This window comes from Rhinatrema bivittatum, chromosome 3, assembly GCF_901001135.1.
Source record: "Rhinatrema bivittatum chromosome 3, aRhiBiv1.1, whole genome shotgun sequence".
NCBI classification, from domain to species: domain Eukaryota; kingdom Metazoa; phylum Chordata; class Amphibia; order Gymnophiona; family Rhinatrematidae; genus Rhinatrema; species Rhinatrema bivittatum.
The window spans coordinates 223038965-223062629 of NC_042617.1; the positions used below are offsets into that span (position 1 = coordinate 223038965).

Sequence of the window (23665 nt, forward strand, 5' to 3'; positions counted from 1 at the left end):
TACAAAAAGTACAAAAAAATTGTATCTCATTATTTTTAAAAAAATCAGTGCATAGTACACCTGATGATAAATTAAACATATTTCTAATTCACCAGACATTTCAAATTTCTATTCTGTTACAGGCCAAAGCAACACAGATGCGGTAAAACTGTGTCTCCAAACTGGATGCCCGCAGTTTCAAAGCATGCACAGACATCTGGGCACTTGATGCATTATTCAAATGAAACACAAATGAAAAGGGCGCCCAAAATGTGTGCGGTGATCAAGAAAGAGCATCTGTAGTGCTATGCTTTTTTATTGCATCAGGCATCCATATAGCATTGCGCGTGTGCATGCATGTGGATGCACCGAAGTTCTGTGAAAAAGGCAAAGTCAAACGGAACCCGGGTAAGGTTTTATTGCAAATTTATTATTATTTAGAATTTTAACATTTTTCCCCCTATGTAACATCATGATCGTTACAGGGAGTCTGACAACCCTTTTTTGTTCAGTTCAGATTGGATATGTACTGTGAACTGGTGCGTGGCATTCATATTTGCTATTGCTGGTAGATCGACCCCACTTCATTTTCAAGAGGTAAGATGTATTTTGTTTTGTTTTTCTCAGGCAAACAGCATGGATGCCCAAATCATGGACGTCTAGGAAAAGAGCAAGCCCGGGGAGCCCATTACGGACCTGTAGCTGGGCGCCCAAGTCCTGGACATCCAGGAAAGGAGTAGGACCAGGGTGCCCATTTCGGGCTTGTACCCGGGCACCCAAATCCTGGATGCACAGGAAAGGAGCAGGCCCGGGGCACCCATTCAGTGCATCGCCCGGTGTCTGTACATGAACACACAAAAATTATGAATGTCCTTCCATTAATTGTTTCATGCTTTTGTTCTTTAATTAACTGCATGTTTAACTATTTGTTTATGCTACCCATATGGCCTGCTTTTTTGTCCTTCCATTTACTGCATGTTTTGCTATCTGTTAATGCTTCCCATGTATCCTTTTTGGTCCTTCCATTAACTGCATGTATTGTTATCTGTTAATGCTACCCATGTGGCCTGCTCTTTTGTCCCTTCATTAACTGTTGAACATTCCTATCCAGGTGTCAGGTTTGTAGGAAGTGTTGGGGAAAATTATATTGACATCGATTAGTGGACAGTAGATATTCCTAATGTTACCTTGAATTGCAAAGTAATTTAGAAAAACAACATTCTGACGTATGCAATGTTTTTTTTTTTTGTTCACAGTTTTGATGAGCAAAGACCAGCATTGTCATGACTGAAAAGCGAACCTTTGCGCAGGTGGAGAGAGACACTAGAGGTCAGGAAGAGCAGCCAGGCCCTAGCGGTTGCCAGCACCGTAGAAGCGAACAAGTGATGATCGCTTCACGGATGCTGAGAAGGAACTGTTTTGCCAGGCTGTGTGCAAAAACTACAAAGTGCTCTTCTGATTGAAGGTTTCCATTTCTATCAAAAAATGGATTTGGGAGAGGATTGCTCTGGATAGCACCCTATCAGTCAAAAACACAGAAAAGTTAAACAAATTCAGCACTGCTGGCGTGACACATGAAGGGAGGTCAAAGAAAAGGCTGCCAAAATTCAGGTGTCAGGCCGCAGGACTGGTAGTGGGGCACCATGCAATATGAGAATATTCTGAGCACTATTCACCCGGAGGTCGTGGATGGTGTGGGTGCACCATAGGGATGTGACACAGGGCCAAGTGAAGGTAATGATTTTTTTAATTTGCTACCGTGTTTGTGTGCTTGGGTGGTCAACATTTGAGAACTATATAAAGAATTTCAACTTGTGTTTCTCCATCTTTCTTCACAGATCAATGAGTCAACAGTGTGGCAGATGGCACTGAAAGAGAGAAACAGTCTCCCAACACAGACATTTGCTATGTCTACAGAAGTGCCCCCTCGCCAACCAAGCTTGCTTGTCAAGGAGACCCAGCCCAAGGTACCCATCACACTGAACCTGTCGCAGGTTATATCAGAAACTCAGAGATCTAAGACAACAATGGTACCAGACAACCTGGAAGAGGTAGTCATTGCCATCGATCGGCTAGGCGCAGACTTCGTGGCTGCCCTGATGTTGAGTGAAACAGCACAATGAGTCTGTCGCCCAGGGTTGGCAGTCAGTCCTTTCAGAACTCCAGGAAATGTGCAAGGATAATGCAGCGGCAGTTGCTACTATGTCCTGCCTGATGGGCAATCTAATCAGTGCCGTCAAGGCTGTAGCCAGTGCATTGAGGTCAAGGAACCAACCATGATTTTTTTCTGTTTTTCTAATAAAAAATGTTTTGTTGTGTGTAAGCAATGAGTTACATCTCTTATTATTTGTCTCAGGTTTAGATAAAGGGAAGACATCAACTTTGCACCGTTCGAGGGTGAGGTTGGGGCAAAGTACCATGACTTAGGCCTGGATCAAAGCTTCACCGGTGGGATTGCCTGGGCCCAGAGGAAAAATAAATACTCTACAGCAGTAGTTCACCTAACATTTTGGTTTCGTGGCACACGTGGAACAGGGCCCACTTCATTGTAGCTCAGTATCAATTTCCCCATCAACACTTTCTCTTTTCTTCACTCTCCCTGCCACATGGCATCATTACAGTCTCCCTTCCTTCTTCCCCCACATGATCATGTCTCTCCTCTGGTGTCATCTTCTTTCCCTTCCCTATCCCTCCCCACTGACATCATCATCTTCCCTCTCCCAATATCTCTTTCCTCTCCCTCGTCTCCCTTGTGCATTGAAACTTCCATGGTAGTAGGTGGTCACTTACCCTACTGCAATAATTACCACAAACATTTTAAATTAAATTATATTATATTAATTTTTCTTAAATTAACAAATTAAATAGTGATGAAATAAAAAAAATGTGATGGAGGGGAGGACGGGGAAAAGGTTCCTGGAGGACATGGAGGGGCTTCACCACAGGGGAGAAAGTGGTCGGCTTGGTTGGACCCAGGCCATGGCCACGAGGTATTGAAATCCAGCAATAACTCGGACAAGGTCTATCACTTGCTCCTGGCCATGGCTCAGGTCCGCCAATTGGGCTGCCCTCTGCAACATGAAGCCTTCCATAGAGTCAATGTCAACTCAACTGGACATGCAGAACCACCACTGCATCTAAGCATGCTATGATGGGCGAAGGCATGCCTTCCTGCCTTGGCCCTTCCTTGGGCGCTGCGTCTGCCTCCTGGAACTGGTGAGCCGCTGATGCGGCTTTTCTGGAGAGCCTTTTGTTGTCGTTGATGATGAGGATGAGGATGATGATGATGATGACCTCCTCGGCCTCCAGGGTCAGGGGAGCGGGAGGAACAGGCCCCGGTGTGGGCACATGGATCGATGCTGCCTCTTCCTGGTGATGAGGGGGAGGTTGTGGCAGTGCTTTCTGTTCTTTTTGTGACCAGGTCAGTTGGGATCCCGCCCATTGCGGCAGCAGAGGTGGTGGTAGTAGCACCTGCTCCAATGTGCTTCTGTGTCTGAAATAATAAATATCAAAGTATCACTAACATTAGACAGAGGGGAAAGGGTACAGAAGGTAGGTCCCAGGGAATTAGTACATAAGAACTTGCCATACTGGGTCAGACCAAGGGTCCATCAAGCCCAGCATCCTGTTTCCAACAGTGGCCAAATCAGGCTACAAGAAGCTAGCAAGTACCCAACTCTAAGAAGATCCCATGCTACTGATGCCAGTAGTAGCAGAGGCCATTCCCTAAGTCAAGTTGATTAATAGCAGTTAATGGAGTTCTCCTCCAAGAACTTATCCAAACCTTTTTTTAAACCCAGCTACACTAACCACATCCTCTGGAAACAAATTCCAGAGCTTAATTGTGCTTTGAGTGAAAAAGAATTTTCTCAGATTAGTTTTAAATGTGCTACTTGTTAACTTCATGGTCAAAATTTATCAATTGTACACTACACATAGAGACAAACTGAATTTCTAGTAAACGTTAATTGGCCGGCAGTGACTATTTATTTTTATTAACGCTGGCAGCCACCACTTGCTCCCTGTGCTGGCGTCCTTTTCGTGCCACCCCCCGTACCTTTTCCCTCCCTCTTGTTACAATTCTGACTCTGTCAAGTGACCACACTGAAACAGTTATTGGTATCAAAAGGCCGCAGCTTTATTTCTATTAACATATTCATAAACTTCCTTGGGGCCACCCGAGCCGGTATGCTGTCCGTGACTGCCCGCCGTGACCAAGCCAGGCGTCCTTTAGCCATGGGCCCCTGCCGAGTCCCCGCTCCCAGGCGGGGGTCCCGCCATTGGCGCATTCGGCGCCCCGCCTTTGCGCCTCCCTCTGCGCGGACCGGCTCTCACGCCGTCCGGTGATGCCACCGGCACCACTTTCAATATATCCCCCGGCCCGGGTAACCGCCTAACACCCGCCACCAAGCTGCGACAATCACCCCAACATTACACATATTTGTTTTCTCTAACTGACAAGTAGGTATTCTGGCTATCATCTTTGCTCCTATCCTGTCTATCCTCCTAGCCCCTTCTTATGGGAGGGTGGGTGGGTGTCGTCCAGGTCCTCGGCAAAGGGGGAAAAGGGTGGACCCACGCCCGTCGCGGCCCTTTAAAGGGGGGCGCCGCATCATCAGCCCGCGCCGTTGTCGCCCGCCGATGACGCGGCGCCCCCCTCCCCCAGGTGGGACGCGTCATCAGCGGCGCGCCTGTCGCCGCCGATGACCCGCCCCCCCTCCGCCTCGCTCCAGCCCCCCCGATGGCCGCCGCACATTGCGGGTGGCGCGCCGTTACGGGGGCAGGCTCGGCCAGTCGCCTCGAGCCCCCCGTTTTACCTTAGATAGGCCGCAAGCTTCCTACAACTGGTGTTCAGTGCACTTTACATTAAAAAAAATACCTAAAGTACAAGTTCACTGGTCATGGATGATACAATTTTTATTTCTTCCAAAGAGGTAGTTGTTGCATGCAACACTAATTAACAATTGCAATTTTATCCTATACCTTACTGGCAGCCCTGTATTACTTGCTGCACAGAAACCTACACATCCTGTCAACGACAGGATGTGTAGGTTTCTGTGCAGCAGAAAGTGGGGGTTACCCTATGGTAACCCCCACTTTTTCTGTGAAACCAATGCCACTTCTGTGATTAATGAAACCACCTCCAAGTCAATTAACCCTCCCCTCTTATCTAACCTGGTTGCATCTAATTGTACATTGTATCTTGTATTTTCAGCAAATGCTAATTGTATCTCACTCTAAACTTTGTCAGGTTTAACCCCAAAACTGAATACACTCTACTCACTCTCACTCCTAAGTATTTTTAAGAGCTCTGAGATTGACCACTACCCACCACCCAGTCCCTAACTACCCTTCTTTCTCCTCCTGAAATGTGCTTTCCTACTATGCCTGTCATACACCACCCCTCTCGGTGGATCCTCCGCCCAGCACACCCTCACTCCTTCATCCAGCATAAGTCCCTAGTGCCCATCACGATTTCACCCCTCACGCAGCTGCTAGGCCTAGCCATGCTAGCCATTTCCCTCTTCAATGCACAATCCATCCTAAGGAAAGCCCCTATCCTACAAGATTTGCTCACCGACACCAACCCTGATATCTGTGCCATCACAGAATCGTGGCTAAAGAACTCAGACCATGTTTTCATTAATCAACTCCCAACACAGACATACGACATTTTCTCCATCCCAAGGCCCAAAAAAAGGGGAGGAGGCATACTCCTAGCCACCAAGAAACACCTTAACCTCAAACTACAAACCAGCTCCCCCCCCCCCCCCCAAGACTTGAAATTGGGCTTTTTAAATCCAAAACCCTGCAGGTCTGCCTTGCCTATGCCCCTCCTGGTATACTTGAACAGGACCCTTCCCCCCTCATTGAATACATTACCGACAACATAAAGCTGGATACCCCCGCAGTGATACTCGGAGATTTCAATCTCCATGTAGATACCCACCCTGCCACACCTGCTTGCGAAACCCTACTTGTCACTCTCAAAGCCCTGGGCTTCAGACAGCTCATCTCCGAGCCAACACACAAAGCTGGACACACACTCGACCTCCTATTTGTTAACACATGCATAACAGTACCCCACGCACCTATCACCACCCCCATCCCTTGGTCCGACCATTTTCTCATCAATGCCCACCTCACCATCAACACCAACACTCCAATCTCAAACTCACATAAAAAAACGATCTCCTTCCGTAAACCATGTTCCTCAGAGGAACTTTCCCTAGCCTTCAACAAAGTAAGTGAAAACCTTGACCTCACTAACTCAGATACCGCCCTACTGTATTGGGATAAGCTTACCACCAATATAGCCAACGACATTTGCTCCACTATCCACAAAGTAATAACCCCTACACAAACCGAAAGGAAACCATGGTACACCAGTGAACTAAGAAAATTAAAACAAGTCCTTAGATCCAAAGAACGCACCTGGCGCAAACAACCCACACCCACAGCGGCCTACAAGCATACCTTACATACATACCGACAAGCAACACTCCACGCCAAACGTGACTTCTAGGCAGCAAAAATTCATAGCTATAAATTCAATCCTAACGCCCTATTCTCCTTTGTTGCAGAACTCACAAAAGCACCCTCTCCTTCCCCCCAAGAAGAAAATAGCATAGAGAAATGTGAGAAACTAGCAGACTACTTTAAGAACAAAATTTCCAAAATTCTAACCCGACTCCCCTCTAATCCCGCCCCCATAGACCCACTACCTATTATCAACAAAGTCAACCTCTATTCCCTTGACCTTACCACCATGAAGGAAGTCGAATCCATCTTAAAAAAGATGCGACCAGCCACCCACTTCGCTGACACCATCCCATCAAAAACTCTCCTCACCATTCCATCCGCCATTGCAAAACCGTTAGCAGGTATTATAAACTGCTCCATCACCTCCGGGAAAGTCCCTGACCCACTTAAACTTGCCATCGTGAAGCCACTACTAAAGAAACCCACCCTCGACCAAAATGACCCTGCAAACTACAGGCCCATTTCCAATCTGCCTTTTATATCCAAAATCCTGGAGAAAGTGGTCAACACGCAACTCACCGATTTCCTAGAAGACAATAATATCTTACACCCCGCCCAATATGGCTTTCGTAAAGATCGAAGCACTGAAAAACTCCTACTTGCAATAACAGATACCATCCTCAAAGGCATGGACCACGGCCAATCTTACATACTTGCTCTCTTAGATATCTCAGCAGCTTTCGATACGGTGAACCATCAAATCCTAATATCACACTTAGCAGAGATAGGCATCTCAGACACAGCCCTATCCTGGTTCTCCTCATACCATGACCACAGAAAGTACTTAGTTAAGATCGATAAATTCGAATCCGCACACATTCCCCTCACACAAGGCGTACCCCAGGGCTCCTCTCTATCGTCCACCCTCTTCAATATATATCTACTCCCACTCTGCCACTTACTCTCTAAACTAGGACTAAAATTCTTCTTATATGCAGATGATGTACAAATACTTATCCCCATTCAGAAATCCCTCAAAGAAACCCTGCTTTACTGGGAAACATGCCTTGCATCTTTCAATTCCCTCCTTTCCAATCTCCACCTTGCACTCAACGCCTCAAAAACTGAAATCCTTATACTAACAAATCAACCGATCGACTCCTCTATCCACCAAATGATTCAAAACGCCTCACAAACTCACACACTACCGCCCACTGTTAGAGACTTAGGAGTCTCCCTAGACAATCAACTAAGTTTCAAATCCCACATCAAATCGCTTCTAAAAGGGGGTTTCTACAAACTCCAAACCCTCAAAAAACTGAAGCCTCTCCTCCACGCCCATGACTTCCGCACTGTTATGCAGACCACCATACTATCAAAACTCGACTACTGCAACTTCCTCCTCATAGGCCTCCCGGCCACCACTATCAAACCCCTTCAAATCCTACAAAATACGATGGCTAGAATCCTAACAAACACTAGAAAAACTGATCATATCACTCCCATACTACAAGATCTCCACTGGCTCCCCATTACCTTCCGTTCGCAATACAAAACACTCACCATCCTTCATAACACGTTACACAAAAACAACTCTCCCTGGCTCGAAGATATGCCACACTTCCGTCAAGCCACCAGAAACTCCCTTTCAGGCACCCTCCACACCCCCTCACTCAAAATTGCTCACCTCACAACCACCAGAGAAAGAGCCTTCTCCATTGCTGGCCCCACCCTCTGGAACTCCCTTCCCGCCGAACTCCGTTTAGAACCATCCCTGAGCAATTTCAAAAAGGGAATCAAAACTTGGCTTTTTAAACAGGCCTACCCCAACTCCTCTCAATCCTAGTCAGTGACCTCTTCCGAACCACATCAGCCCCCTTCCCTGCCCCATCTCCTGCGCCCCACTACCTCCCCTCCTACCCTGCCCCATCCCCCCCGGCAACGTTTTCCTCTGAATCCCCCCAGCTCTCCTTGCCCCACATCCATCCCCGCACTACCTCCCCACCCCCCACCTCCGCTCTATTTCCTTCCCCGCTCCCTCCCTCCCAGCCCCCTTTAGCCTCTGACATCATTTGTACATAAGTTCATATATCTACCTAATATTGATTATAAGTTCATATGTTTATTTAATTTTAATATCGATAACCTAAAAATCCAATTAGTTCAACCAAATTTTATTTTGCTCGTTGACCTTCTATAAAAATGTACTTTCATGTGTTATCTAGCTAACCTGCTATCATCATTCATTGTAATTTCCTTTCACAGTTACCTGTAAACCGACATGATGTGTCCTACGAATGCCGGTATATAAAAAGCTTTAAATAAATAAATAAACGACACATTTTGCTACAATAATCAATCTGCCTTAATAATAGGGAACAAAGTAATATTCAAGGCATATCGATTGGTATTAATTATTTCAATGGCCTAAGAATCTTTTTTTGTTTTAAAACGCTCTTTCTGCTATTGGTCTGGGGTTTCAAAGACACTCACTATCCTATGGCCCGCACCGGGCACAGAGGGCCTGGAGCCAATAGTGCTTCTCCCGCCAGTACTTCTGGGTCGTCTTCTTCAATGCCGCCACCCGGCAGTTAAAATTAGAAATAAAATTGGTACATGACTTCACCACTGTTATAGATAGTTTCTCAGTGGAAGGGAGTGGACAGTGGAGTGCCTCAGGGATCTGTATTGGGACCCTTACTGTTCAATATATTTATAAATGATCTGGAAAGAAATACGACGAGTGAGATAATCAAATTTGCAGATGACACAAAATTGTTCAGAGTAGTTAAATCACAAGCAGATTGTGATAAATTGCAGGAAGACCTTGTGAGACTGGAAAATAGGGCATCCAAATGGCAGATGAAATTTAATGTGGATAAGTGCAAGGTGATGCATATAGGGAAAAATAACCCATGCTATAATTACACGATGTTGGGTTCCATATTAGGTGCTACAACCCAAGAAAGAGATCTAGGTGTCATAGTGGATAACACATTGAAATCGTCGGTTCAGTGTGCTGCGGCAGTCAAAAAAGCAAACAGAATGTTGGGAATTATTAGAAAAGGAATGATGAATAAAACGGAAAATGTCATAATGCCTCTGTATCGCTCCATGGTGAGACCGCACCTTGAATACTGTGTACAATTCTGGTCGCCGCATCTCAAAAAAGATATAATTGCGATGGAGAAGGTACAGAGAAGGGCTACCAAAATGATAAGGGGAATGGAACAACTCCCCTATGAGGAAAGACTAAAGAGGTTAGGACTTTTCAGCTTGGAGAAGAGACGACTGAGGGGGGATATGATAGAGGTGTTTAAAATCATGAGAGGTCTAGAACGGGTAGATGTGAATCGGTTATTTACTCTTTCGGATAGTAGAAAGACTAGGGGACACTCCATGAAGTTAGCATGGGGCACATTTAAAACTAATCGGAGAAAGTTCTTTTTTACTCAACGCACAATTAAACTCTGGAATTTGTTGCCAGAGAATGTGGTTCGTGCAGTTAGTATAGCTGTGTTTAAAAAAGGATTGGATAAGTTCTTGGAGGAGAAGTCCATTACCTGCTATTAAGTTCACTTAGAGAATAGCCACTGCCATTAGCAATGGTTACATGGAATAGACTTAGTTTTTGGGTACTTGCCAGGTTCTTATGGCCTGGATTGGCCACTGTTGGAAACAGGATGCTGGGCTTGATGGACCCTTGGTCTGACCCAGTATGGCATTTTCTTATGTTCTTATGTTCTTATAGAATGCTGGATTGACCCAGTATGGGATTTCTTATGTTTTTATGCTGGTGCATACCAACAAGCATTATTGTAAAATTATGTTTTAAATATTTCCTGTTCTTCCTTTTCAGCTATAATCATGTAGCTTATATTAGGTATACTCCATTAACTAATTTTTTACACTGTTGTGTATATAGTTCAGAAAAAGTTTCTAAACCAAAAAAATTGTTACTTATGATACCTACAACAAAGCATCGTTGATGTTCATCTGGCTGGACAGGGTTACAAAACAATGTATAGGCACTTAAGGCCCCAAACATCCACTTTGAGACTGTCCAAAAACTGAAAAATGTGAACATAACAATGACTCTGCCCAAGAACGGTCATCCTGTCAAGATCATCCCAAAAGCAAATCATAAAATCATTCATAGTGTCATGCAGAACCCAGACTAACATCTGAAAAGCTGCAGGGCTCTCTCACAGTAGCTGATCAGAGGGTTCATGCATCAACCATCAGGAAAAAACTTTAGCGGAATGGACCCTATTATTCTCCCACCCTTCCCAACTTACCTCCCTTGGTAAGGAGGCCTGGGCATTAAAACTTGCTCTGAGCACCACCCAGGCTTCATTTGCCTGCTCTTAGTCCTGCTGGCACCCAAGTGAAAATACAGGTGCTGCTTGTCTGTAATAATGAGGTCCACCCGTAAGTGGACATCAGCATTGGAGAAGTTAGGGAGGTGTCCTCGTATCATTCTTGAGAATGCCCCGCACAACATGGATTTCTAGGCATGGCCGTGGAGGTCAGATATCCTAGATCATGTACAGAAAAGACCTTGCCCATTTGGATGTGCATTATGGGCCGGATTTTAAAAGGGTTACACGCACAACATTATTATATATTGATTTATTTTTTATGTAAACTATTCATTGTTTTAGATTTTTATTTTATTGTATATTTTTGTAATTTTGAGCTTTTATAATTTGATAATATTTATGTTCTTTTAAATTTAAATCTTTATTTACATTTGTTTTTTTATTTAGTTATGTAAACCGTTTTGATTAAACACTGTTTGTAAAGATGGTATACAAACACTTTTAAATAAATAAATAAATAAATAAAATAAGGTACGAGCGTAACCCTTTTAAATCCCCCCTGCGCGCGCAGAGCCTATTTTGCATAGGCTCGGCGGCACGCGCAAGCCCTGGGATGCGCGTAAGTCCCGGGGCTTGCAAAAAGGGGCAGGCGGGGGTGTGACCAGGGGGTGTAGTTTTCGATCCGGGGCGTTTTCAGGGGCGTGTGGGCGGTCCGGGGGCGTGGCCGAGTGCCCCGACACAGCGGCCTATGTCGGGGCCTGCTGTGCATAAATTACTACTGCCCGGAGGCAGTTGTAACTTTTAAGATAAAGGTAGGGAGGGGGTTTAGATAGGGCCGGGGGGTGTGGGTTAGGTAGGGGAAGGTGCGGGGGGCGGGGGTGTGTGTGTGTGAATGGAAAGTTCCCTCCAAGGCCGCTCCGATTTCAGAGCGGCCTTGGAGGGAACGGGCAGCGCACGCAGGGCTCAGCGTGCGCAAGGTGCACAAATGTGCACCCCCTTGCGTGCGCCGACCCCGGATTTTATAAGATATGCGCGAATCTTATAAAATCCCGCGTAGATTTGTAAAATCTACCCTTATCTGTGTCACGGGCCTAAACGGACACCCAGAATTTAAGCGTCCATTACAAGGGCTGTAAACAGATGCTTAAGGCCTAGACGTTGCTGCAAGACCTGTTTATAGGTGCTCAAGTCCTGTGCCTTGCCGACATCCAGGACTTGGGCGTCCATTAAGGGCCTTTGTCCACACATGCCCAAATCTTGGACATCCCTGCAACGCACTGGACTAGGGCACCTTGTTATTATTTTATTAATTAAGATTGCACTGTTTATATCTCAGATTGTTTTTTTGGTAATAAAATTGATAATTTGAAATGTTTATTTTATTAATTGGTAGCACCACTACTTGATGTTTCATCAAGTGTCCTACCAGACTTAACTGGTTCTCATGCAAGGTGAGAGGCATGCCAATGCTGGGGGCTTGTGAGAAGGTAAGGGGACAGACCTATGGATCACACATACATTAATCCAGAGGACATAGTCCGTTATAGAAATTCAATTTATTTAAATTTTATTATTTAAAAATCTTTCTATACCGTCTTAGCAAATAAATTTGAACAAAACGGTTTACAATTGTTTCTCAAAATAAAACTTAAACAAGATAAATAAAATTTAAAAAAAAAAAAACTAAAAACAGGAAAATAATAATAAAGTTTGAAAAAAAGTACAATGGTGTTTATCAATATAAACTAATATTACTTTGTAAAAATTAAAATTTACTTTAAAATTAATTTAATTTATTAGTACAATTAGAAAAAAATAGAAGAAAAAACGGTTATTATGCTGTCCTTATACTTATTGTTATTACATCTCCAATACATATGCTATTTGTTATTACTTTGCCTATACACTTATCGAGTTACAACTTTCTAGTACATATAGATATTACTTTTATTTGTATTATCATATACTTAAGCTTGTTCTTAGTTTATACCGTTCTCTATAATTGTTTGTGCCATATACTTAGGGGTAGATTTTATAAATTTATGCGCGCGCGTACTTTTGTTCGTGCACCAGGCGCGAACAAAAGTACGCTGGATTTTATAAGATATGCGCGTAGCTGCACGCATCTTATAAAATCTGGGGTCGGCGCGCGCGCGTAAGAGGGTGCACATTTGTGCAACCTGTGCGCGCGCGCGTAAGGGGGTGCACATTTGTGCAACCTGTGCGCGCGCGCGTAAGGGGGTGCACATTTGTGCAACCTGTGCGCGCGCGCGCGTAAGGGGGTGCACATTTGTGCAACCTGTGCGCGCGCGCGCGTAAGGGGGTGCACATTTGTGCAACCTGTGCGCGCGCGCGCGTAAGGGGGTGCACATTTGTGCAACCTGCGCGCGCGCAAGGGGGTGCACATTTGTGCAACCTGCGCGCGCGCAAGGGGGTGCACATTTGTGCAACCTGCGCGCGCGTAAGGGGGTGCACATTTGTGCAACCTGCGCGCGCGCGTAAGGGGGTGCACATTTGTGCAACCTGCGCGCGCGCGCGCGTAAGGGGGTGCACATTTGTGCAACCTGCGCGCGCGCGCGCGTAAGGGGGTGCACATTTGTGCAACCTGCGCGCGCGCGCGCGTAAGGGGGTGCACATTTGTGCAAACCTGCGCGCGCGCGCGCGTAAGGGGGTGCACATTTGTGCAACCTGCGCGCGCGCGCGCGTAAGGGGGTGCACATTTGTGCAACCTGCGCGCGCGTAAGGGGGTGCACATTTGTGCAACCTGCGCGCGCGTAAGGGGGTGCACATTTGTGCAACCTGCGCGCGCGTAAGGGGGTGCACATTTGTGCAACCTGCGCGCGCGTAAGGGGGTGCACATTTGTGCAACCTGCGCGCGCGCGCGCGTAAGGGGGTGCACATTTGTGCAACCTGCGCGCGCGCGCGCGTAAGGGGGTGCACATTTGTGCAACCTGTGCGCGCGCGCGTAAGGGGGTGCACATTTGTGCAACCTGTGCGCGCCGAGCCCGGCGCCCACTGCCTGTTCCCTCCCCTCACCTTCCCCTCCCTAACAAACCCCCCCCCGGCCCTATCTAAACCCCCCCTACCTTTGTTGGCAGATTTACGCCTGCGAAAGCAGGCGTAAATCTGCGCGTGCAGTGGGCTGCTGGCGCGCCATCACCCGACCCGGGGGATGGTCCGGAGGCCTCGACCACGCCCCCGGGCCGGCGTCACACCCCCGACATGCCTCCCGCCCCACCCCAAAATTTGTGCCGCCCACCCTACACACCCCCGACACGCCCCCTTTGCAAAGCCCCGGGACTTACGCGTGTCCAGGGGCTTGTGCGCGCCGCCGAGCCTATGCAAAATAGGCTTGGCGCGCGCAGGGGGGGTTTGGAGTAGGTTTTCGGGGCGTACGCGCGTACCCCTTTGAAAACCTACCCCTTAGGCTTGTTTATTGTTCCCTGTAAACTGATATGATGTGAAAACGGCTATTGGTATATAAAAACCATTAAATTAATAAAAATAAATAAAAACATATCAAAGAAATCTTGGGTTCCTGGTCCAGCTATCGGCCACCAATTACAGTTCATGAAATAAAATACAAAACAGGATTTAGATTTTTGGACGTGTAAACCGCCTCTCTCGTGGGATAAGAAGACAGTCATGGCCGGTATTGATGTGAATGGTATTAAAAATGTAGTTGTCAAATTAGGCAGCAAATTCTCTGATGTTGCCTATAAGAGAGTACAGTACAAGGCCTTCCTCCCTACTAGGTCTACCTTAGGAATGGGGTGCGTAGGGATTCAAATTGCTACCACCCACCCAGTGCAGTCTCTTGCCGGTAAAGAGGGTAATACCTGGCTTACCCGTGCTTGCCTTGTTCTCGGGGCTTGTCACCCGAGGTTCTCAGATTCCGGGCAGGCGTGGGCGGGTTGATGAGTCCATCTGTCTACACCAAGGAAAATGAAATTATCAGGTAAGTTATTTCTCCATTTCCTAGCGTGCAGTCAGATGGACTCAGGACCAATGGGATGTACAAAAGCTACTCCCGAACAGGGTGGGAGGCTGCCCGTGGCCCACTTAGTACTGCCCTTGCAAAGGTTGTGTCCTCCAGGACCTGGACATCCAGGCAGTAGAACCTGGAGAAGGTATGTATAGAGGACCATGTCGCCACCCGACAGATCTCGGCAGGCGCCAGCATCTTGGTTTCCGCCCAGGACACTGCCTGGGCCCTTGTAGAATGGGCCTTGACTTGTAGAGGTGAAGGCTTCCCTCCCTCTACATAGACCGCCTTGATTACTTCTTTGATCTACTGGGCTATGGTTGCCCGCGAGGCCGCTTCCTCGTTTCATCCTGCTGTGAAGGACGAATAGGTGGTCCGTCTTTCGTACAGTATCGGACTAGGAGTCTGCCGATGTTTAGATGACGAAGAAGGTGTGAGTCTTCAGAGTCCTTATGTTCATCTGGAGATGGCAGCAAGATGATTTGGTTTAGATGAAATTGAGAAACCACCTTCGGAAGAAAGGAGGGGACAGTGCGTAGCTGTATGGATCCCGGTGTGAACCCGAGGAACGGTTCCCAATAGGATAGCACTTGAAGCTTGGAGGTGCGATGGGCTGAACATACTGCCACTAGGAATGCAGTCTTCAGGGTCAGGACCCATAGTGACAGACCGCGTGTAGGTCTGAAGGAAGTTCCCACTAGGAAGTCTAGTACTAAATTGAGATTCCATAGGGTCATCAGCCACTTTAATGGTGGTCAGATTTGCTTGACCCCTCTCAGGAAGCGGGAAACATCTGGATGGGTTGTTAGACTGATGCCATCCACTTTGGCTCTGAAGCAGGCCAGCGTGGCCACCTGAACCTTGAGGGAGTTGAGAAACAACCACTTCTTCAAGCTGTCCTGCAGAAATTCCAGGATCATGGGGATTTTGACTGTTCACGGAAGGATCTCGCGGTCCTCACACCAGGCTTCAAATACTCTCCATATTTGTATGTAAGCTAGAGATGTGGAGAACTTGCATGCTCAGAGCAAGGTGTCAATCACTGCCTTCGCGCGTATCCGCTCTTCTTCAGGCGAGTCCTCTCAATGGCGAGACCGTAAGAGAGAACAAAGTCGGGTCTTCATGGAGGATCGGTCCTTGTCGAAGAAGGTCCCTGTGTGGAGGTAGGCACAGAGGGTTCCCCACATGAAGTCTTCGCATGTCTGCGTACCATGGTCTTCTTGGCCAGTCCGGGGCCACTAGGAGTACTAGTCCCCTGTGGTGTTCTATCTTGCGGATGATCCTGCCCAGTAGTGGCCATGGGGGAAAAGCGTACAGCAGGTCTTCCTGTGGCCAGGTCTGGACGAGGGCATCTATTCCCCGGGATTGCGGTTCTCGTCTGTGGCTGAAGAACTTGGGCGTTGTACCAGGTTGCCAGTAGATCCATGGCTGGGGTTCCCCAGCGGTTTACTATCAACTGGAAGGCTGTGGTCAACAGCATCCATTTCCCTGGATCTAGGCTCTCTCTGCTGAGGTAGTCCACAGAGACGTTGTCCTTTCCCACAATGTGGGAGGCTGAGATCCCTTGCAGGTCTGTTTCTGCCCACACCATGAGGGGGTCTATCTCCAGGGACACCTTTTGGCTCCTGGTTCCTTCCTGGTGGTTGATGTAGACAACTGTTGTGGTATTGTCCGACATGACTCTGACAGACTCATCCCGGAGTCTGTGGCCAAATTGTAGACAGGCTAGTCAAACTGCTCGGGCTTCCAGCCAGTTTATGTTCCATCCCACCTCTTCCTTGTCCCATTGCTCCTGACAGTGAGCTCCTTACCCTCGCATGCTCGCATCCCATGGTGAGCAAGATCCAGTTCGGTGAGGATAGTCTTATTCCCTTGCTCAGGTGGTCCTCCTGTAGCTACCATTGGAGCTGTGTCCGAACCTCTGCTGATAGCTGGAGGTGCATGGAGTAGTTCTGGGATATCTGGTCCCATCATGACAGTAGGGAAAGTTGTAGTGGGCACATGTGGGCCCTTGCCCATGGAACGACTTCCAGGGTTGATGTCATGAGACTGAGGACTTGGAGGTAGTCCCATACCTTGGGGTGAGCATGGTTCAACAGTCTTCACAGTTGTCCCATCAGTTTCCTTCTCCTTGGAGGGGGGGGGGTGGGGGGGAAGGACACCTTGCTTTGCTTGGTGTCAAAGCGAACTCCCAGGTACTCTAGCGACTGGGAGGGTTGTATGAAGCTCTTGGCTATGTTGATGACCCACCCAAGATTCTGCAGTAGATTCTTGACTCTGGTGGTCACCTGGTGACTTACCTCTGGAGATTTTGCCCTGATCAGCCAATCGTCCAGGTAAGGATGTACGGGGATTCCTTCTTTCCTCAGTGTTGCTGCCACTACCACCATGATTTTGGTGAAGGTCCGAGGGGCGGTAGCTAGTCCGAAGGGTAGTGCCCAGAACTGGCAATGATGGTCCAGTATCGCAAAGCGTAGGAAGCGCTGATGGTCGTGATGGACCGGGATGTGGAGATAGGCTTCGGATAGATCCAGTGAAGTCAGGAATTCTCCCGGCTGTACTGCCCTTATGACTGAGAGCAGGGTTTCCATGCGGAAGTGTGGTACTCTCAAGTAATGATTAATGGTCTTGGGAACGATAAAATAGATGGAATAGTGACCAGTATTTTGTTGGTGCGTGGGCACCCTGGTTATCACCATTAGGCTGAGTAGTTTTGTCAGTGTGGTTTCCACTGCCATCTTCTTGGAGAGGGCGTGGCACGGTGATCTCACAAATTTGTCTAGAGGGATGCTGTGGAAGTCCAGGTAGTATCCCTCTCGAATGATGGTTAGGGCCCACTTGTCAGACGTTATCTCGACCCATCTTGGTAGAAGAGGGTAAGTCTGCCCCCTATGACTTCTTCCTGAGGATGGGTCTGCTGATTCTCTTTGTGGATTATGGCCGGAGCCTGTATCTGAGCCTGCTCCCCTCTTGTTGTGTCTGTTCCGAAAGGACTGAGCCCTGCCTGCGGGGTGAGGTGCTTGGTAGTATGTGTTCTTGTACAGTCTAAAGCGCTGAGCTTCTCTGCCCTTGGTTCTTCGGGGGGAGGAGCGCTGGTTTCTTTTGTTCCTATCCTCCGGTAGACAATGTACTGGAGATTCACCCCATTTGTTGGCTAACTTCTCCAATTTGCTTCCAAACAAGAGGGATCCTTTGAAAGGCATTCTCATGAGGTTCGCTTTGGAGGTTGTGTCGGTTGACCAATTTCGGAGCCATAGTTGTCTTCGGGCTGCCACTATGGAGGAGACACCCCTGGCTGAGGTGCGCACTAGGTCTGAGGTCGCATCCGTGAGGAAGGATATCGCCGGTTCCAGTGTTTCACCGGACGTGGTTGGGTCTCTGGAGAGAAGTAAGCAGGCACGTGTTACAACGGCGCAGCAGGAAGCGATCTGCAGGGTCATTGCTGCTACATCAAAGGACTGTTTAAGGATGGCTTCCTGACGTCTGTCCTGGGCATTCTTGAGTGCCGCTCCTCCTTCAACTGGAATGGTCGTGCGCTTTGAGATTGCGCAGACCATGGCGTCTACTTTTGGGAACCATAGGAGTTCCTTGGCCGTGGGTTCCAGAGGGTATAGGGCTTCTAAGGCCCGTCCTCCTTTGAAGCTGGCCTCCGGGGCATTCCATTCCAGGTCAATCAGTTGTACTGCCTGCAACATTGGGAAATAGCATGAGGCTGACGGAGACACCAAAACGGGGTTCGTCTTTGGCTCTGCTGTGGTACCCATGCCTGGAATGGCCAGCGTCTTCAGAGTCAAAGACACAAGAGCTGATAACTCGTCTTTGGAGAAGAATCGCAGCATGGTTCAGTATGGTTCCATCCCTAGGGAGATTTCCCCTTCCTCCAGGGAGTCAGTCTCGTCCCCTGAGGTGTCTGTATCCCCTGTAGGGAGGCTCTTGCTTGGGTGGTCTGAGGTGTGCTTGGAATATCTTGTGATTCTGGTGGAGACTGGGATTGTGTCGCAGGCGGTACCGATTGCGCCTGGACAAAGGTTTGCAGTCCTTTGAAGAATTCCACCCAGGAAAAGGTCCCTGGGTCCATATTGAATCCCAGCGGGTTTATAGTGGATGCCCCCGAGGTGCCTTCCTGTCTAGGCGCCGAGTCGGAGATACAGAGGTCCGGGGTACTATCGTCAGTGGATCTGGATCCCTCTACTGGCTGTGGGGGGCCTTGCCTAGGTTCCCCCTGAGCCTCTTCGCACTGCTGGCATAGGGCGGAGACCACTTCAGGTTGCACAGCTCTCAGGTGGCAGGCTGGGCAGAGGGCTTGTCCCTTGGCTGGCGGTGCCATGATTTGTGCATGTGGAGTGACTCAAAAACCCGTCTGTGTGCATAGGTAAGCGCGCCGGGAGGCTTAGTTGTGCGCTCCGGGTGCGCCGACGATGTGCGTGCGTGATGAGCAAGATGTGTGCGCAGACAACAACTTTGTGCTTCTGGCCGAGATGTGTGCGCGGGCCATTTGTGCGGGCCGCTATGCGCCCGGCACTGTTTTGCGTGCATACAGGACACAGATGTTGATTGTCCGCTCCGCTGTGCGCCCGGCTCGCCACTGTGCACACGGCTCAGTTGTGCGGGCAATAAGGCAGTCAAGGGGGGGAAATGGCGCCGATGACCATGCGGGCAAGATGGTGACCCCCCCGGAGGGTCTCCACGGGTGTGGACCCTCACATCGGATCGGGGTCTAGCTCGGACAGAGCTGCTCAACCTGATTTAACAGAAGGGACGATCTGTGCGGCTATTCGAGCCTCAGAGACCGGAGACTTAGAAGAAGTTTCTACCTTACCTGGTCTCGGCGTTTCCCCATCTCGTGCCGGGCGGTCTCCGGCTGCGGGGGGAGAGGGAATTACCTTCACCGCCTCGCTCGAATCAACACCCGCTGCCTCTAAGCCACCCTGGAGGCTAAGTCCATGCCGGGAGCCGGTTTCCGGATCGAGGCTTACCTCTGAGGGATCTCGGAAATCACCTCAGGAATTCTCTACTGGGGGAGGGACCCTTAGGTATCACCGCAGGAGAGCAGGGCTTTTTTTAGAATTGTTAACATTATTCTAGTGTGTGGGTGTGTCCCTATCTGCTTTAGGAGATGGAGAAATACTGAAGAGCAGAGCTTCCTGCACGGGTATATGTAGGCTGACATCAGTTTTGAAATCTGACTCTGTCTCCCATCTGCTATCAGGAGAACACTATACCCATTGGTCCTGAGTCCATTTGGCTACACGCTAGGAAACAAGCAATTATAAAAGAATATATTCAAGTTACTTCCAACTCATCTATTTATCAGATAAGTATTACAGTTCTTATTCTCTCTTGTATATTAACTTTAATGTTCCTTATATTATTTCTTTTAAATAAAAGAAAATTGATTCTTTGTATTTTCTTTCTCCTATTTAGGTCCCATATCTCTTCTCCTTGGTGTATTCAGGTAAGTAAACTTTACTTTTGTTATAGTCTTTGACTTTCCCTTTGTATTTTGTGTCTTTTCTAACTTATTGTTTGTAGTTATTCTCAAGTGCAAATGTAAAATAATAAGCTTAGGCCTGGCAATAGTAGCTTTAAGTTCTGTTATTAAACTTATCTGTTTTTCCTCTTTTCGTTGCTGGCCAAATGGTATGTTTTCCTCTCGTAATTTAGTCTTCTTCTTTTCTCTTCATGCTGTTTCTTCTCTCTTGTACCTACTAACTTATGCTTTAAATAAACCAATAACAAATACTAACTCCCTCACACCACTCCTGGATCTTCTGTAACTCAGTCTGTATGTTCCTTAATATAAATAATGTATGTAACAGCTTGTTGAAACTGGATAGTAACTAAAGTAAATAAAAGGATAATTAACATAACCCTAACTTTCTTTTTACATGAAAGAACAAATCACACTTTAATAACTTATTAATTTCTGTTATACACTCATTCATTCTCTCTTTTTATTGTCCAAGTTTAATGGTTACTCCACCTTTAGGTAACATTCTATTTTTCTCTTTTATCTGCAAAACTATTTTCTTTATATAGCGACAATATATTACATGTTTGTCTCATAGATATATCTTGTTTGATGTTGTTCTTTATAGCTTCATCAGCACAGTATATCTCTTCTGTGTGATCTATTTTTTAAAGTGATTTACCCTGCATAATAGAGATGTGAATCGTGTGATCGATCGTCTTAACGATCGATTTCGGCTGGGAGGGGGAGGGAATCGGATCGTCGCAGTTTGGGTTTTTAAAATATCGTGTAAATCGAAAACCGGCACACTAAAACATCCCTAAAACCCACCCCGACCCTTTAAAATAAATCCCCCACCCTCCCGAACCCCCCCAAAATGCCTTAAATTACCTGGGGTCCAATGGGGGGGAGGGGAAGGGGGAGGGCGGGAAAAGCGGCACACTAAAACAACCCTAAAACCCACCCCGACCCTTTAAAATAAATCCCCCACCCTCCCGAACCCCCCCAAAATGCCTTAAATTACCTGGGGTCCAGAGGAAGGGTCCCGGTGTGATCTTTTACTCTCGGACCTCCGTGCGTTGTAGAAATGGCGCCGGCGCTACCTTTGACCTGTCATATGACAGGTCAAAGGTAGCGCCGGCGCCATTTTGTTTTTTTGTCCCCCGACGTCAGGAGCGTAGGAGATCGCTCCCGGACCCCCGCTGGACCCCCAGGGACTTTTGGCCAGCTTGGGGGGGCCTCCTGACCCTCACAAGACTTGCCAAAAGTCCAGCGGGGGTCCAGAACGACCTCCTGCAGTCGAATCGTGTTGCCGTACGGCTGGCGCCATTTTCCGTACGGAAAAACGATTCGCGGTAGGAGATCGCTCCCGGACCCCTGCTGGACTTTTGGCAAGTCTTGTGGGGGTCAGGAGGCCCCCCCAAGCTGGCCAAAAGTCCCTGGGGGTCCAGCGGGGGTCCGGGAGCGATCTCCTACGCTCCTGACGTCGGGGGACAAAAAAACAAAATGGCGCCGGCGCTACCTTTGACCTGTCATATGACAGGTCAAAGGTAGCGCCGGCGCCATTTCTACAACGCACGGAGGTCTGAGAGTAAAAGATCACACCGGGACCCTTCCTCTGGACCCCAGGTAATTTAAGGCATTTTGGGGGGGTTCGGGAGGGTGGGGGATTTATTTTAAAGGGTCAGGGTGGGTTTTAGGGTTGTTTTAGTGTGCCGGTTTTCCCGCCCTCCCCCTTCCCCCGATTTACGATTTTTTGACGATAAATCGGGGGAATTGTTATTGTATCGCGGCTCTAATGATTTTTGACGATTTAAAATATATCGGACGATATTTTAAATCGTCAAAAAACGATTCACATCCCTACTGCATAATCATTTCTTGTCATTCACCATTAATAGGAGTCACAAACATACGTAATATAATATTCCTAATATAATTGCTGTTTTAATACATGGTACAGCAATAACATTTATGAATTAACTTTGCTACTTCTATTTCTACCTTGTCAGGAACCTTATAATCATTCACTCTTTCATACACTCATACACTATAGTGAATATTCTTTTTCATTTACTTTTTAATGTTTATAATTTTTTTTAATAGGCCTCAAAGTCAGAGTGCATTGACAGCACTTCTTATACATTTGACTTCAGGCTCTAAACTGTTTCATTCTTTAACTGTCTCTTTCTTTTCCTTAGATTCTTAGATCATTTCTCCTGCTGATGTCACTCCTTTAAATAGTACCCTACTCTGCTCATTAGATATATTATCTTTTTCTATTTATGTTCATTTTTGTGTTTATTAATTTCAATATAAGAAAATTTTAAATATAATATTTATTGATAAAATCCCTTCTTATTCCTTATTTAAATTCAGCACAGAGGCTCAAACTAGTATACTTGTGCTCACCTTGTCACCTGTAACTAGGGAAGCTATTGACATCATCCCTTAGTTATTCTCTAAGTTTTCAAAGTTGTTTTAGCTTATACTATCCTTCAGAGGGGTGTTTGGAATATACCAATTGTATTATTATTTTATTCATTTAACTTTATCAGGCATTTTCATCTTTCCTAATTATAATAAAAATATTTTACATATTTTCTTTTTACCTTCCCAGTATTTTAATTCCTTCTTACATTTTCACCCTTCATACTAACGTTATAAATATACATATTTCATTCAAAATACCACTCACATTCATTCCTAAAGTAACTACAGTTTACTTAAACTGCTCCAAATCCTTACTAAATTTTCCTTTAAGTTTTAAAGGCTACTTTAGTTTCTAACATCAGAATGTTCATGGAGTCTATTTACATATTTAAAATATTTATAGTGTCATGAAACTATATCAGGTGACATGGGTCTCTATATCTGGCTAATACTATCATTTCATTTACAAAGTATATAATTTTCTTTATTTTACTTAAAATTAATATCCCCCCCCCACTTAAGATCAGGGCCTTGATGACATCATTAATGACATCACAAACTGCCAGGAACTAGTCCTGCACTAATCAGACTTTAATCAGAATTCTCTGTAACTGCTCCCTTCACATTAAAAAAAAACTCACCCAGAAGTTCTTTTAATCCCAACATCATCAGCTGTTCCTTTCTGCCTGCTCCGATGCTTCTCACACTGAAGAGAAATGCCATCCACAGAGACAGTGATTTTGCTCAGCTGATCCCTGACAATCAGCTGATCCCTCCTGTGTCGGTTTCTTCACTCTCTCTTCAACTTCAGCAAGGCCTGCTCCTAATCTGGCCTCTCAGCCACAGCAGCACTGTCTGACACAGCACAGCTCTCTTGCACTGTTCACAAAACTTCTCTCTCTCTCTCTCCCTCCCTCATCTTTATCACGGCTCCTCCCCACAAATTGTTGTCCTGCCTACTTCCTAATTTCATCCTGCTCCATGCTCAACTCT

At 46.8% G+C, this 23665-nt stretch overlaps 1 protein-coding gene across 7 annotated transcripts in view; it reads right to left on the minus strand.

Annotated features, from left to right (window-relative positions):
* The window catches only part of PGBD5 (piggyBac transposable element derived 5), a 340612-nt gene that overhangs the window by 126474 nt on the left and 190473 nt on the right, over positions 1–23665 (minus strand). The window contains exon 7 of one of the 7 annotated variants that reach the window (XR_003855485.1): positions 3092–3472. The exons of 4 other annotated variants lie outside the window; for them this stretch is intronic. Coding sequence is in view for 1 of the 3 variants with exons in the window: in XM_029594255.1 (XP_029450115.1) it covers positions 3402–3472 (71 nt within the window). In the remaining 2 variants the exon portion in view is untranslated. Of the gene's footprint in view, positions 1–8; positions 3473–23665 lie in introns of those variants that run through there. 2 more of the 7 variants (XR_003855484.1, XM_029594255.1) reach the window with 2 other exon arrangements.